At 40.5% G+C, this 15,201-nt stretch overlaps 1 protein-coding gene across 4 annotated transcripts in view; it reads left to right on the plus strand.

Moving 5' to 3' along the window:
* LOC117394303 (intermembrane lipid transfer protein VPS13B-like) overlaps positions 1 to 15,201 on the plus strand; it is a 370,657-nt gene that overhangs the window by 173,911 nt on the left and 181,545 nt on the right. For all 4 annotated transcript variants that reach the window (XM_059012617.1, XM_059012618.1, XM_033992431.3 and 1 more), the window contains exons 23-24: positions 9,192 to 9,426; positions 10,447 to 10,667. In XM_059012617.1, the coding sequence (XP_058868600.1) occupies positions 9,192 to 9,426; positions 10,447 to 10,667 (456 nt within the window). The remainder of the gene's footprint in view (positions 1 to 9,191; positions 9,427 to 10,446; positions 10,668 to 15,201) is intronic.

A 15,201-nucleotide genomic window follows, 5' to 3' on the forward strand; every position in this document is an offset into this window, starting at 1 on the left:
AGGTGTATATTTAGATTAAACATTACTGCCTACTGGTTATTATTATACCAATATGCTTGCTCCCTTGCTAGAGGGATGTGTCATCTTAAGTTGCAGCTAGTTTTGTTTCAGTACCTAACCTTTCAAAATATTTCTAGCATGTAAGATTTCTATCCAGTTTCATAATCACAGATGGCTATTGTTTTGGCTTATGTCGTGCTACAGGACTGTACTTAAAAATATACGAATATGCAATAAAGTAACATGGACATACGGTCAACAATGATGTTATTCTGCACAAATTCCCATGACTTTTAAGTAACAAAAAATAGTTTGTTTTTCATATTGTAACATTAAAGTAATTTTCTCAACCCCATAAGCCAGTTACTGCAGAGACGTATGGACTTCAGTTGATAAGTGCAGTTTACCAGATAAAAAAACGTGAGTTCTATTTGTTGCTAAGACTAACAATAAACGTGAAAGTAATTGCCGCCTACCAGTGTATTTTATGTATTGTTATTGTTGTCACTGCTAGTTTTCCCTGGCATTAAGATAAATGACACAGCCACCAAAACAAAAGACAGTAGCTTTCACCTCATCAGCTCACTGTTTGAACACGATACTTTGCATATGCAAGCCTTGACATAATAAGAATTAAATAGGAGGTGATTCTGTTTCAGGAATTTGCAATAATTCCTTTTATTTAACACATGAATGTGTTCAGCACTGGCGGAGGGACACGTTGCTACCAAAACTGAAATCAGATCCTTGAAACAGAAAGGATGTTGCCATGGAAAAATGAAGTAACACTTGGTGCAGCTGTCATGCATTAATGAAGAGGATATTTTTTTAAAAGATCATTTGTGTTTGGTGTGGCTCGGAGGGACCCAACCAGATGGTTTCCATGAACAGAATCTGACCCCCAGCTTGAGGAGTTCTTACAGTCAGATTACTTCATTTTCTTTCCCTGCAATTGTCAGATCTCTGAATTGTCACAAGATTTACAATTACAATTTTTATTTTAGCCACATAAATCACAGCCTTTTTAAAACAATTGTTAAGACATAAATGATTGTTCTTATTTTTAAATGAATATTGGAATGCATGTTGGGTTTTACTGTATGTCGTTGTGGGTGGGTATAGTGCAAACAATAGCTGCCTTATAAGCATGTATCCCTTATAAGTAAGTAACACACAATGGATTTTCCTCTGTTATATGTATTGCATTTAAATTGCTTTGTTTAGCTCTTACTGCATATATCCTGCTTTGTTGTCTAACATTTGGTTGGCAGCTCACCTTGTTTGGAATAAATCCAACATTCTGAGGTACAGCTGCCAAAGAAAAGAACAAATGTAATCAGAAGGTTGTGACATTCTGAATAGCTTAGTCAGCTTTTTAGCACCACAATAACATAAACATGACTGTAAAAGTGATGAGGCCGAAGATAAGCATCTCTGAAAAGGGGACATTTCTGATCTTGTGTTATATTCTGTAACATAACCAGATGAGTTTTTGAAATACGTCCCAATAGACCACACAAAAGGGTTAACTTTGTGAACGCTGTTAATTAATTTAATGCAGCTTCTTAAAAGGATTTTCTTTTTTTTTTTTTTATCCAAGATTTGTTGGAAAGCATTCCCTCATGATTACGACTCATGCTTTCTGGCTACATTTGATGTTAATCAGTACATAGAAATTTAACGGCTGATTTGTTATAAACTGTTTACTTAATGAGCACATTGTGTAGGTGAGAGTTATGCAGATCAGAGCTACTCCACCCTTAACCACAATGTACGGCTGACTTCTAAAAGCATGACATTTGACCTGTTGGCAATGAGCTGGAAAAAGCTTATATGCGATTCTCTTATAAGTATAACAAATTAATACAGTGTCTAACCGCACTGAACTCCCAGAATTGCAAAACCTCTAACATCTGTAACAGTACAAGGTCGCTTTCAAGACCATCAGAAATAAAATATCTCGCTTGACCTTGGATCAATAAACTACTGATCAAAGGCATAATTAACCCACCGTTGTAACACAAATAGCACCGCAAACAGAAACAAACAGAAATTTCACATAGCAAAGTATTTATTTTCTCAAATTCAGCTTTTGCTTTTCCACAATGAATTATTGTCAGTTTGTATAATCCTGCAGGCGCAGGAATGTTGAATTAAAGATGGATATAGATGTTCTGTTTGCCAGGCTTTTTAAGTTATGTGTGGTATGAATGTATTCCAGCTTTATTACACTTTGACATCACACTAAAACATGGAACATTTGATAGTTAAAGGGGATACAGTGACTATTTACCTGTCGATAAACACATTCAGCTGTTTTAATTGACAGGACATTAAGATTTTTGGACTTGGGAATCTTTTTTAACACATAAATAGCATGTTTTGCTGCAAGAGTTCTTAATTGAAGCATAATATTTGTCACTTTGACACAATTTCCTAAAGTTTAAGGATGCCTCTTCTCAGTGAATTGTCCAGGTCCTTGTAAGCCTCACCTCCCACATGTCTGTCAGCAGAGCTATTTAAACATGTTTGTAGGTAAGCTGTAGAGTACAAAGTCATAAAGTAAGAGAAGACAGATAAATTGCACAGCCAAAATACCTCTGCATTGAAGTGAGACGAGTCAAATAGTACTCAAACCAGCCCACATTTGCAGTGGTTATATTGTTTTTGCTAGTGCATAATGATTGTAATACTGTAGTTATATTCCTCTGTAACTTTAGAACATTAAATAATGTATATAGGGACCTTATGATGATGGTGGTGGGGAGTCGAAGTTCAGTCAGTTAACAAAATCATGAAGTCTTTATTTGTGAGGTAGTTCATTTATCCCTGTCCAGAAAATGAGCTTTCGACCTTTAATCCAGTACCCTGTTAGAGGACACTGTGCTGTTGCAGGTGCCATCCTTACATTTATAAAGAGCTTCTATTCTGATTTATGCTGGGAAGAAAGTTGTAACTGTTTTTTTAACTGGTTTCAGACTATTTTTCTGGTTTTAACTGGTTTCAGACTTTTTCCTGCCCTAGCATACAGTACTTCAGCTATGGTACAAAACACAAGAGTATACATTGTTCATTCAGATTCAGTAGTGTTGGGAACCTGTGTACCTCAGACTCTCGACATCTCTTAAAATATACAGGTCTTATTGAGGTTTTACTTTAGTAAGAGTATAATTTACAGCCAGGTGTTCCCTTTCAAGTACGAAATGTAACCATTACCGAATGGGTATTTACCTCCTAAAGATCCCAAATCCTGAATGCTTTATACCAAACCTGCTCTTTGAGCCTGTGATGCAGTCGTGACCCCGCCCCCGAGGTATCACAAGCACTGCAATCACAGATCTCAGACCCATTTTTCCTTTCAAGACCGACCTGCACGGAGAGCCTTGTTCAGATAATTACATTGTTGCTATATCTGTATATATTTAGCATTTTATGTGTTTTTACACATTTTGTATGTGATATTTAAGCGAATTGCTGAAATAGTTTTTCTATTTACAAGTATTTCAGTAACTGCTGGCTTCAGCAGCATTGCGCAGGACCGAGATACTCGCTTCGGCACTGTTGTTGGTTTGCATCACAACCACAGTATCTCAATGCCGTTTTGGTGACAGCTTTTTTAGCATCACTATTGCAAAGGCTGTTAGTCCATTCTAACAAGCAGGCTTCCCTCAGTCTCGTGTTGATACTGACTGAGTGGTTTTGCCAGTGGCTTTTACAGGTGGGCATCCCTGTACATTGCCACCCGCGGTGACTGCGAACCCGGGGGACTTGTATCGAACCAGTACCGAGGTCACTGACCCGAACCGGTACTGAACTGGGGACAAGGCTACCGTACCGACCCGGTGCCAAAGCCACTGAACTGGTACCAAACCCGTACCGAAGAGGTACCGAAGTCACTGAACCGGTGCCGAACCGACCCAGTTCCAAATCGACCCGGTGCCGAGGTCACCGTACCAGTCCCGAACCGGTCCCACTCGGTCTTGACCCACCCGGTGGATATATAAGCAGATTGAGGCAACAGCTGCACAACCCTATACTGTACATTGCATTGCTTGCTCCTTGCATCATGCCCGGGTTCTCTCCCAGTGAGACATAGAAGGTCAGTCTGCCTATGGAGGACAAGCACGGCAGGTGTTATTCCTGCCTGGGGCCATCTATTCTACGCTCTCCTGCCACAAACCCTGACCACCTTGATTCTCCTCCGGTTGCCACTCCTGCCCTCTCCTCTTTCTCCATTGCTGATGTCTCCTGCTTACTGTTGAAATCAATTACTGCCACATGCCCCCTGGACCCCTGGCCGACTAACCTTGTCCGTCTCTGTGCTTCTGATCTTGCTCCTTCCATTAGGCACACTCTCAACCTGCCCCTGGACTCTTGCTCGGTTCCTGCTGCCCTTAAGCTTGCCCGAGTTACACCGGTACTCAAAAAACCCTCCCTCAACCCGGCTGACTTATCCAATTTCCGTCCCATCTCCAGTCTCCCTTTTCTCTCCAAAACTCTCGAAAGGGCTGTAGCCAGTCAGCTGATGAAACATCTCCAGATAACAATCTGCTTGAATCTCTACAGTCTGGCTTCCGGTCGCATCACAGTACTGAAACTGCTCTGCTCCAGATTGTGAATGATCTCCTGCTTAATGCTGATGCTGGTGCTCCCTCTGTGCTTGACCTAACAGCCGCTTTTGACACCATAGATCATGGCATTCTTCTTGACTGCCTTCAGAAGTATGCTGGGATCTCTGGAACCTGTCTCTCCTGGATGTCCTCTTACCTATCCAGATGCATGCAGTCTGTTTTCTATGCTGGATACAGTCACTTGCGGTGTCCCACAAAGATCTGTTCTTGGGCCTCTTCTCTTCAATATCTACATGCTTCCATTGGGTCACCTAATCCACCAACACAGCCTCATGTTTCACTCCTATGCTGTCGACACCCAGCTCTACTTAAAACTCGACCCTGGAAGTCCCACTGCCATGGTCCGGCTATCGGCTTGCATTCAAGACATAGAGGCCTGGATGTCTACCAATTTTCTTCAGCTGAACACTAGCAAATCTGAACTCCTCCTAGTAGGATCCAAAACTCAAGTTAAGAATCTCAATATAGCTGCCCTGAACCTCGGAAACTGTCTGCTGCTGCCTTCCCCCACAGTATGAAGCCTTGGTGTACTTCTTGACAGCAACCTTTCCTTTGATGCCCACATCTCCTCCATGGTCAAATCTTCCTTCTACCATCTTCGAAACATATCCAAAGCCCGTCCCTACCTTTCCCTCCCTTTCCTTCGACTTGACTACTGTAACTCTCTATGATGGTCTCCCGGCATGCACTGTTAACCAACTGCAGCTAGTTCAGAATGCGCTGCCAGGATCCTTACCAGATGTCTACCTGTAGAGTTCAGGATTACTTTCAAAACTCTCCTGCTCACCTACTATGCCCTTCATCACACAGGTCCTGAATACCTCCTCAACCTGCTGACCCGCTATGTCCCTGCCTGCAAGCTGAGGTCCTCTGACTCTGGCCGGCTTGTTAGCCCCAAGCAAAAGTGCACCACACTTGGAGAACGCTCATTTAGCTTGATGGCTCCGACTCTTTGGAACTCTCTCCAAGCTTTGGTGTGTGATGCTCCCACCGTTGCTCGCTTTAAATCAACTCTCAAGACCCACCTGTTCTCTCTTGCTTTCCATGTTCTTTAAGCCTGATATCTGCTATTAGCTGCTGTGTTGATGCTACTATTTAATGTATTATGGTACTATATCATGTATTATGCATTTTCACTGTATTTAATGTATTATGCATTGTTTTTTTACTGCATTTCTCTGTATTTGAAGTAGTATGGATTTTCTTGTTGTTACTGCATCTTGTAAAGCGCTTTGTGATGGTGGTCCACTATGAAAGGCGCTAAATAAAATAAATATTGATTGATTGATTGATTGATTGTTTGATTGATAGCATGCCAAGGAGGCACTGATTAATTGCAGCTTCTGCGAATTTTGTGCCCCTTTCTCCAAACACATGCTTGAGAAGAGGTTATCCCGCAGCTCTAAGGAACGTTCTGAGTACCTTACTCCTGCTCTCACCCATCACCCTTAGAGAGGTTGCTGCATCCTCACCCCATGGCTATGCGCCTAGGAAGAGTGGACGATGCACCTGGGAAAGTAGCAAAGGCAGGAAACCATGTTCACGGTCTTCCTCATCTTCCTCGAGCTCTGCCTCTCATTCTCCTCCCACTCCCCTGTGGAAGAGGAAGAAGAATCGTCGTTCCAGGCGATCGGCAGACTCTGAGCAGATGGAGAAAATCTGGGCAGCTGTTTTCCACTAGGGAACTATTCTCGCTGAATTGCTGGGGGAACACTCGCCCCCACCTGCCCCCTTGGGGCCCCACAAAGGTGCGAACAGGAGGACAAGTGCCCTGTCCTACAGCAGGGGAAACAAGGCAATCCATTTTTGATAACGAGCCTACCCTCTCTCCCATATCACTCCTAGTTCACCCAGATTTTTTTAGATGAAATCCAGTCTCCCTGGGACCATCTAGCAACAGCCCCTGCTGTTTCCCTTACGTTGGACGCTCTATATAGGGTGCATGATGCGGAAAAGCTGGGCCTAGCCCATTTTCCTCCGGTTGAGGCTTCCATTGCTGCCTTGGTCCAGGCACCTAATTTGGAGTTGCTATCCAAGGACGCTGCCTGCCTTAACAAGCAGTGCCGGGTTTCTGAGGTTATCCTCAAAAGAGCCTATTCAGCCGGGGCCTTCGCCACACGGGTAGGGAACTACAATAGCATCCTGGTAGCCTACTAGTCTCATTTGTTGCGGTCCATCTCCACAAACCACAGGCCCTCACCACAACAGCTGGATGAGCTGCACCAGGTGAACAAAACCCTGCTCTGTGTGTCCAAACTCAACGGACAGGCTGTAGGGAGAAACCTGGCTGTGCCGGTAGCTGCCCGTGGACAGCTTTGGCTCTCCCAGGCACGGGTGCCTGACGGGGACAAAGCATTGCTGTTGGATGCCCCCCCCCCAGGTCACTCCAGGGCATACGTTTGGTCCCGCAGTGGACGAGATGCTACAACGCTCTCACCGTGTGCGGGAATCCACTAAGGAACTGATTCGCCTGTTCCCAAGCGACCACCTCTGGCACGTAAACCAGCGACAAACTGGCGTCCCAGGGGCCAGCAGCCCCAAAAAACGGCACAGCCAGCTGCCAGAGGCAATACTCGGCACCGGCACCGGCCCACGGCTTCCCATTACTGTATGTGTGTGCAAATGGGTTTTGAGGTTTAACTTGCTTTAAATGATTAATTAATGAATCAATTATTGGATACTACACATCATTTTGTGTTTTGATAATTGCAGAGTAGTAAAAATGTAAATAAAAAACATTACGTTAAATCTTTCTTGAGGTGTTTGTTATTTTGATAGTTAGTTATTCTTATAAAGTTTTGAGGTTTGATATTTCAGTCCAGGTTTGATAGCACGAAATCCTAAAACACTCTTCATTACTAATATTTAAATCCAGAATAAATTGAATTCCAATTTTTTTAAAAAAAATCTAAGATTAAGTGTTGAAGTATTTTTATTTTGGTTATTTTTTTATTTCTGATGCTATGTGTTTACAATTACTTCTTTACAGTTATAGATTGAACAGCAGAAAATGAGGTCATTGGCTTGCCAGAGCCTAAGAACCTTTTAATTTTTAGCAGCTAGCAGCTACTGGCCTAAAAAATATCCCTGCTACTATATGCTACTGTATTTCCGCTACTATGCCACTATTTTCTACTTTCATAAGTTGGCATCTCTGGGAATGGCCGGGGTGTGCAAGGTGTGTGGGGAACGCCCTCATGGAAGAGTCTCCACGTGAATGGTTTAGAGCTGCAGGCAGTTTATACGCACAGACAAGACAACAGTGGTGGCCTACATCAACCACCAGGATAGCCTGTGGTCGGCCAGTCTCGATCGTGTGGCCCGTGAGCTATTGCTGTGGGTGAACGAGAACCTCCTCTCACAGCGGGCAGTACATCTGCCCGGCGTGACAAACTGGGCAGCGGACCTCCTCTCAAGGAGAGTCCCCAGCGCCTCAGAGTGGAGGCTTCACCCCGAGGTGGTGAGCCTCATTTGGGAGAGCATAGATAGACCTCTTTGCCTCCACGTTATCTATCTGGCAGCTATTTCAGCTTGTCATGTCAAGATTGACTCACTTCCTGGTGGGGCAATTTTTGAAAGGGCTCGGCGGCTTTCGCCACCTATGAAGGACAGTGTCCCTCAGTGGAGGCTAAATGTGGTGCGTAATGCGCAGTTGAACCCCAGCATTCAGATGAGCTGAAATTGCAATCGTTTAAAGTGGCTTTCTTGCTTGCTATCACCTCCGCAAAGCTGGTGAGTGAGATGCAGACATTCTCTATTGCGAAAGTCTGTTTATTTTTTACAGAGGCCAGGACAAAGGCCCCACTCCGCACCAATCCTGCCTTGCCGAAGACTATCTCGGCTTTCCATATCAACCAGTCTGTGGAATGGGAGGCTTTCCATCCACCTACTATCCAGTCTGACAGGGAGTGACAGCTCCATACACTCTACCCAGTTCGGGCCCTGGCATATTATGTTGACAGGATAAAAAGTTGGCGGCAGTCTGAACAATCTTCTGTCTTCTATGGGGCAAAGTTCCGTGGTCAAGCCCTGTCTAAGCAGCGGCTGTCCAAGTGGATTACTTGGGTGCCGAATGGTAATGCACAGGGTAGCCTCTTGGCTTAGCCTTGTAGCATTCCGGTCATTCTGCGGTTATGTTCTTGTGATGGCTTGTATATACTCACCCATTCGGTAATGCTTATATGTTGTACTTGAAAGGGATCGTTCCCTGAAATAGAACTGTAACCATTGACCTTCCAGGTTGCTGCGTCCATTATTCACAGCATGCTTGAAGGAAAAATGACGCTGAGATCTGTGACTGCAGTGCTTTTTATCCCTCAGGGGCGGGGTCACGACTGCATTACAGGTTCAAAAAGCAGCTTTGGTATGAAGTGTTCAGGATTCAGGTCTTTAGGAGGTAAATACCCATTCATTAATGGTTACATTTCTATTTCAGGGAGCCAGGGCTATGATAATAACCTAACGTTTTCATTTATTTTGTAAACCAGTGGCATTTCAATTAATACCAATTGCATCCCATGTGCTGAAATTAAAATGTTTTACTGTTTATTTTTTTTCTAGTTGGAGCTGCAGTCCTGCTGTATATTTTTTCCAAATGACAGCCTGCCGTCACCAAGCACTATTGTATCGGGTGACATTCCTGGTACTGTGAGGAGCTGCTATCATAATCAGACCCGAATGCCCGGCACTCTAGTTGTATGCCTGCCCCAAATAAAGGTTATGAGTGCTGGGCATAAGTACATGGAACCCCTACAAGAGATTCCATTTACAATATCGAAGCCTGTTCTTGATGAAGGTATTGCTCTAGTTTTAATTTTCTTGTCGCAAACAAGGTAGACATTTTATTAGATATAATCTAGACTGTGATACATCTGCAGTGAGATTTTTTGGTATGAAGTCAGCAAGTTTGAAAGGGGCAAAGGTTGTAGAAGAGTATTTTACTGACCTATTTAAGCACATGAATGCAGTCCCTTTCCTTATTGTTTCAGATCATGCTTCTGTTTAATTGCCAGTGGTCTTAGAAAAGTTATTGTCTTAAGAGTTAACATGTTTTACTTCTATCTTTAAGACCCACCGTCCATACCAATATAATTGAAATGAATTCAAATGTATTTTGTTTTGTAGAGTGAAGATAAAGGCTGGAATACTAACCGTTACTGTTATTATTTTTGGAATACAGTATTTAAGCCACTGTAGGATATTAAGTATTATTTTCATGTTCTAGGTTTCAGCAAAAGTACATTAATTTAACTTAATCAGACCAAAACCTTCAGGGATATTTATTATTTTTGCATTTACACTTATCTTATAATTGATTGTCCTTGTATTTCTTGGCTGAATAAAAGGCCAAGAGAAAAACTTAAAACAGCTCCTGCCAATCCCATCTTTTTGCTTTATTTTGAAAATTCTGAACTCATGTCCATCCATTTGCTATAAGCCAAATTGCTGTATCATATATTGTTTTATTTTGTAAATGCATTTCCATCATATTGCATTACAGAAAGCAAGGTGGGTAATTCAGTGTCATTCAATAGGTAACCAGTGCTTGGTATGTTAGAGTTATGAAACAATACCTGTTACCGCTACATTCACATTCGTGTGCTGGTCATAGCAAATGTTGACAAATAAATGTTAGTTTGCATGATTTAGGTGGTCCTGGAAATATCACATAAATATTAACTTGTTGTTTAGAAACAACTCTTATTTCACACCCATACTAAGCTGTTTAAAATGACATCTAATTGTAGTCAGCTTTACATTGTTAAGGTAAGTCATACTTTTTTCATCATGTGGTAATTATTACACCCCCCTCTAGGTGATGCTTTTCCTTGGACAATCAGTCTGAGCCAGTTCAGCGTGTACACACTACTTGGGCAGCAGAAGTCCTTCAGCCTGGTGGAGCCCATGAGCTGCACTTCAACTCTGGCCGTCACCTCACATAAGCTGCAGGCCTTGGGGCATGAATCCAGACACTCATTTGTTGTCTGTCTCCATGTGGACCTGGAATCACTCGAGATAAAATGCTCTAACCCTCAGGTTGGTACATTACGTGATTTATAAACTGAAATAAGAAAAATAATACAAAATAACTTATAAAACAAATTACCGTTAAGCATATGATTTTTTTATTTCTTTTTTTTTGGTATTCCCCCCACATCGTGGTCTTTAAGGCTATGGAATGGGTCTTGGCTTTGCTTTGATGTGCTCTCAAATGTTCTCTTCTTAAGTATAGTAACTCTAGCTTAAAATGCATATTTGGCTAATGTGACTAAATGAGTTGCAGGTGTGCAGTTTGTTTAAGCATTTAGGTTGTAATGGATTGCATTTCCTCCAGGGGGAAAGCTGCTTGTTGAATAGGTCATTGTTCACTGACCCTGTTTACAGGAGCACCACGTACAGTACAAGAGCAGTCTAATGAGGGGGGGCATTTTTTCCTAACCCCTATTTTCCCATTAACCTTGTACTCGATTATTCTTTGCCATTTTTGCTGTTATTTGATGTTACAAAGATACAAACCGACACAGAAATTGTGGACAGCCTGCCAATCAAGCAAAAATGAAGACATATATAGATATAGATAGATATATCTGGCAAGCAAGATCGCATGTCTTGTCTAAGGGGAGAAGCTGGGGTCAGTCTCACAGAAGCTGTAATACTGCACACATAGTGTTGGTGCATATGAATAAGGGATGTCATAGATTGAAATTTATGAAGAAGTGATTTAAAAAAAAAAAACTGAAATGTGTATTTCTTTTGAACATATTGTTCTGATAAAATTCACTGCAGGTTCAGAGTGAAAGACAGTGGGAGAGGGGCTGGGGGCTGTGTGTGGAGTCAGAAGAAAATGGAAAATATAAATTATGGACTGCTTTGGATAATTACATTCAGAGCTGTTTAAAATACATTCATATACTCTATTGTCAGAATTATGCTTTTTGTAGTTTATTTTAATGGATTCTTTGAAAAACTATTTATGTTTCCAATTTTCCAACTTCCTTTTTTATCCCTTAAATATAAGAGTGTTCTTAGTTTTCTTTCTTGTTATGTTTTACTGTTTGGAAAATACTGGCAGTTTGGAGTGTTCACAATGCTCATTCTTTTATTGTTTTTCCACAATTGTTAAAAAAAACATGTTTTTCTTTCTAGGAGAGCCTTTAGTTTTACGATACAAAATGGTTACATTTGGTTATCTTCCTACCAAAGATTTTAGTAATTTTTCGCTTTGGACAAAACCATGAATTAAATAGTTGCCCAATGATTCAGAGTCTCTAAGAGACAAAAAGCCATTAAAGAACGTTGATTCCTGATTCAGTTGGGTGTCATTAGACAGCTACACATTAAGTTCACAAAATAGCAAAATATTGTGAAACTGTAACAAACAGAAGAAAGAGCTGAAAGGAAGCATACACAGGTGTATAATGACAACTCGGTTGACCATGCGGTCATTATATACAGTCATATAACATGGTAATACCTGTATTCAGGGTGCTTTTTATAGACATACAGAATGCAATCAGTTTGATCTATTGTAAATTAAGTGAAGAACAACATTGATTTTAATGTACAGTATTAAATAACACCTTGCTGGTTTAGTTAGTGCTGATATTTTCACTGCTAACTATTGCTGCCTGTTGTGTAGTATGTATTGTATTGTTTCAAAATATTGGTTACAGAATTAACCAAGGTGTTGCTAAGGTTAGGAGTTCTGTTATTGGCATTTTGTTATCATTTTTCGCAATCAAACTGTCTGCCATTCTGCTGCAAACATACATTGTTTTGACAGGTGTGATATTGTGACCTGTTATCTATTCTGCTTTTATAATACCATATACACCATTAAGCATGTGAAGCCAACATAGGTTAAAAAATGGAAAGAGAGGGGTAAGATACATTTTAATAATAAAAGACATGTGTAGCTAAATGGGTCGTTTCATCTGAAGTAGACCAAGGGGGTTGGTCATCCCTTATGTCAATGACTTACAACAAAGCTTTTGAAACAAGCTAAAATAAATTAAAAAAAAACATTATTTGTGAAGGTTATTCCTGACATTGAGAAACATTGGGTAGAATTAGCATTGTTCTACCTTCAGATAGATTGTGACGATGTGGGGTTGCATAGCTCTTGTTTTGCATGGACACAACACCTCCCCTTAAACCCTTTTCTTCATTACATGTGATTCATGTATCATCAACCACAAACAGAGGGAACACCTCACCAGAATGTGGTCCAGCGAGCTGGAATAACCCTAAGGCTTTTAAGCTGTTTTAAGTTGTTTAGGTTGTGGGAAATTGAGGAAAAAAACAAGAGGGCTGTCTCCATTAATCTTATTTACATTGGTGGAAAAGCAGGAAACGCAGGGACTCATCTGCTCAGCTCTGACGGGCAGTGTGTCTATTGTTAATAAAGGGCACTCAGTTACTGTACATAAAGTTTATGAGTTCTGTTTGACCTTCTATCTTTAATTATTGTAAAAAACATCAAATGGAGAGCAGAAGAAAACCAATTATTATTATTGAAAACATTAAGCATTTTAAAAGTTCTCTTTCATTATTCTAAGCTTTAAAACAATGCTGTCATGTACTGAGGAATTCAATTTTGTAAACGAAAAAATATTGGAACAACAACTGTGAGCAAAACCATACTTTTAATCATAGATTTGCAGCTAATTTTGAACAGAAGTTGGTTAAACTAATAACAATTAAGACTGCACCACAGAGTTTAAGAAGTGTTGCCAGGGCCCTGAACAAAAGAGACCTCACACTATTCCTAGCCCTTATTTTAATTATCAAACTATTTGTGGCAATGTATGTGGGAATGTAAGAGAAGTACAATTGCAAAAAGTGCCACCAGCACTGCAAAAAGGGGACTTTATGATCATTGTCAGTGGAGCATCATCACTTAGTGCACTCCAAAGTTCAGAAGGTCTGTGTCTTTTGATCACATACAGAGTAGAGTTGGGACCACCAGTCCTTTAATCTGTTCCTGGCAACTCAGAACACCCAAGTAGGTGAACTGCCAAAGTGTATAAGACACTGACTAAAGTGCCAAAATATATATATATATATATCCAGTGGCAGTCAGTACAGTCAAGTGTTTCCAATGTTCAAATGTGTACAGCCTATAAAGAAATATTGAGATTATGAGTTCTTGCTGCCTTGCTATACAAATTAAAATCAACTCTGAGTTAAAGACCTCCCATTACTGACTGCAAACAGCGGTTGCTATTACGAATTTAATAAAGGCTGTCTTGACCCGGATTGATTTTTAGTGTTGAATTAAAAATAAAAATAAATAGGTACTGCAGCTTGCCTTTACAGAACCAGAATCACCTTGTTAATAACAGTTAAAATAAAAAAGTTATCTTTTATGAAAATCAGCTCTGAATCAATGTGTAGTAATATGTGTTGTGAATATGTAATGCTTTGAGATTAGGGATAGCTGGCCTGGTGTTCAAAGAGATGCATGCAAACAAGTCCTTTTGAGATATTTTTTTTTTATTATTTCTATTATAATATTTGGATATACCACCTTGGAGGACTGTAACCATACCAACTTGAACTTGGACTGGTCTTTTCAGATCAAAGTGCCGGTACTAAGTACTTCAATGGGATACATCCAAGCAGGATTCTGCAGTAATCTGCATTGTTGGGCCGGTAGGAGTACTCTCCTCAGTGCCACAGTATATCAAAGGGTGCTGTTTTGTTGGAGTTTTGTTTTTTTGTTTTGTTGTTGATTTAAAGCTAGTAAGGCAACATTTTAAAGAAAATCAAACATGTTATCCAAGGTTTTAAATTGCAATTAATCCTACCCTGTGTAATAATGTGATAACATATAATAATGTGATAACTTGTAACAATTGTAAGTCGCCCTAGATAAGGGCGTCTGCTAAGAAATCAATAATAATAATAATAGGTCGATTTTCCCATAAGCGGGTCATCCCTATCAATTAGGCATTTCAGAACTTTTATACTACACTAAATATCTTCAGATATTGTATAGAATAATATGTAGCGAGCTTTAAATGGTGACTTTCAAGTTTACATTTTAATAAATATATTATTCTATGGGTCAATGTTTATATTGTTTTCCTTCTTCCAACCACAGTTTAATTCATAAAAAAGTTGCTCTTTTTAATCGTGTGACATTTCCTTTCCTATAATGGGCAGGCAGTCCCTTTGTAAACCAAGGTGCTGATTCCAGCTGAACCCCCAATGCTTTGAACGTGTAGCCTGTTACTGCTGTGTACTGCAGTACACACTGTTTAGGACAAACAGTAAGCACACCTGCTACCAGCAATTATAAAACAGTCACAGCCTTTACAGGGTTTATAATCCAGACAGCAGAGTGATTTCCTCATCCGTGCTGCCCACGTAAAAAACAAACTTCATATGCCCGACGTATCCCGATGCTTAAACATTTCTAAATATCAGTTTTTTATTTGTTGTAATGGCAGGTATGGTATGGCATCCAGCTGTGTGTCTGCTCTGGTGTATGTGTGCTAGCATTTATTCTTGGACATGTATAAAACAGTATACGGTAATGTATTGTCATACATTTGCTTTGATTTAT

The sequence above is a fragment of the Acipenser ruthenus genome, chromosome 3, assembly GCF_902713425.1.
Source record: "Acipenser ruthenus chromosome 3, fAciRut3.2 maternal haplotype, whole genome shotgun sequence".
NCBI classification, from domain to species: domain Eukaryota; kingdom Metazoa; phylum Chordata; class Actinopteri; order Acipenseriformes; family Acipenseridae; genus Acipenser; species Acipenser ruthenus.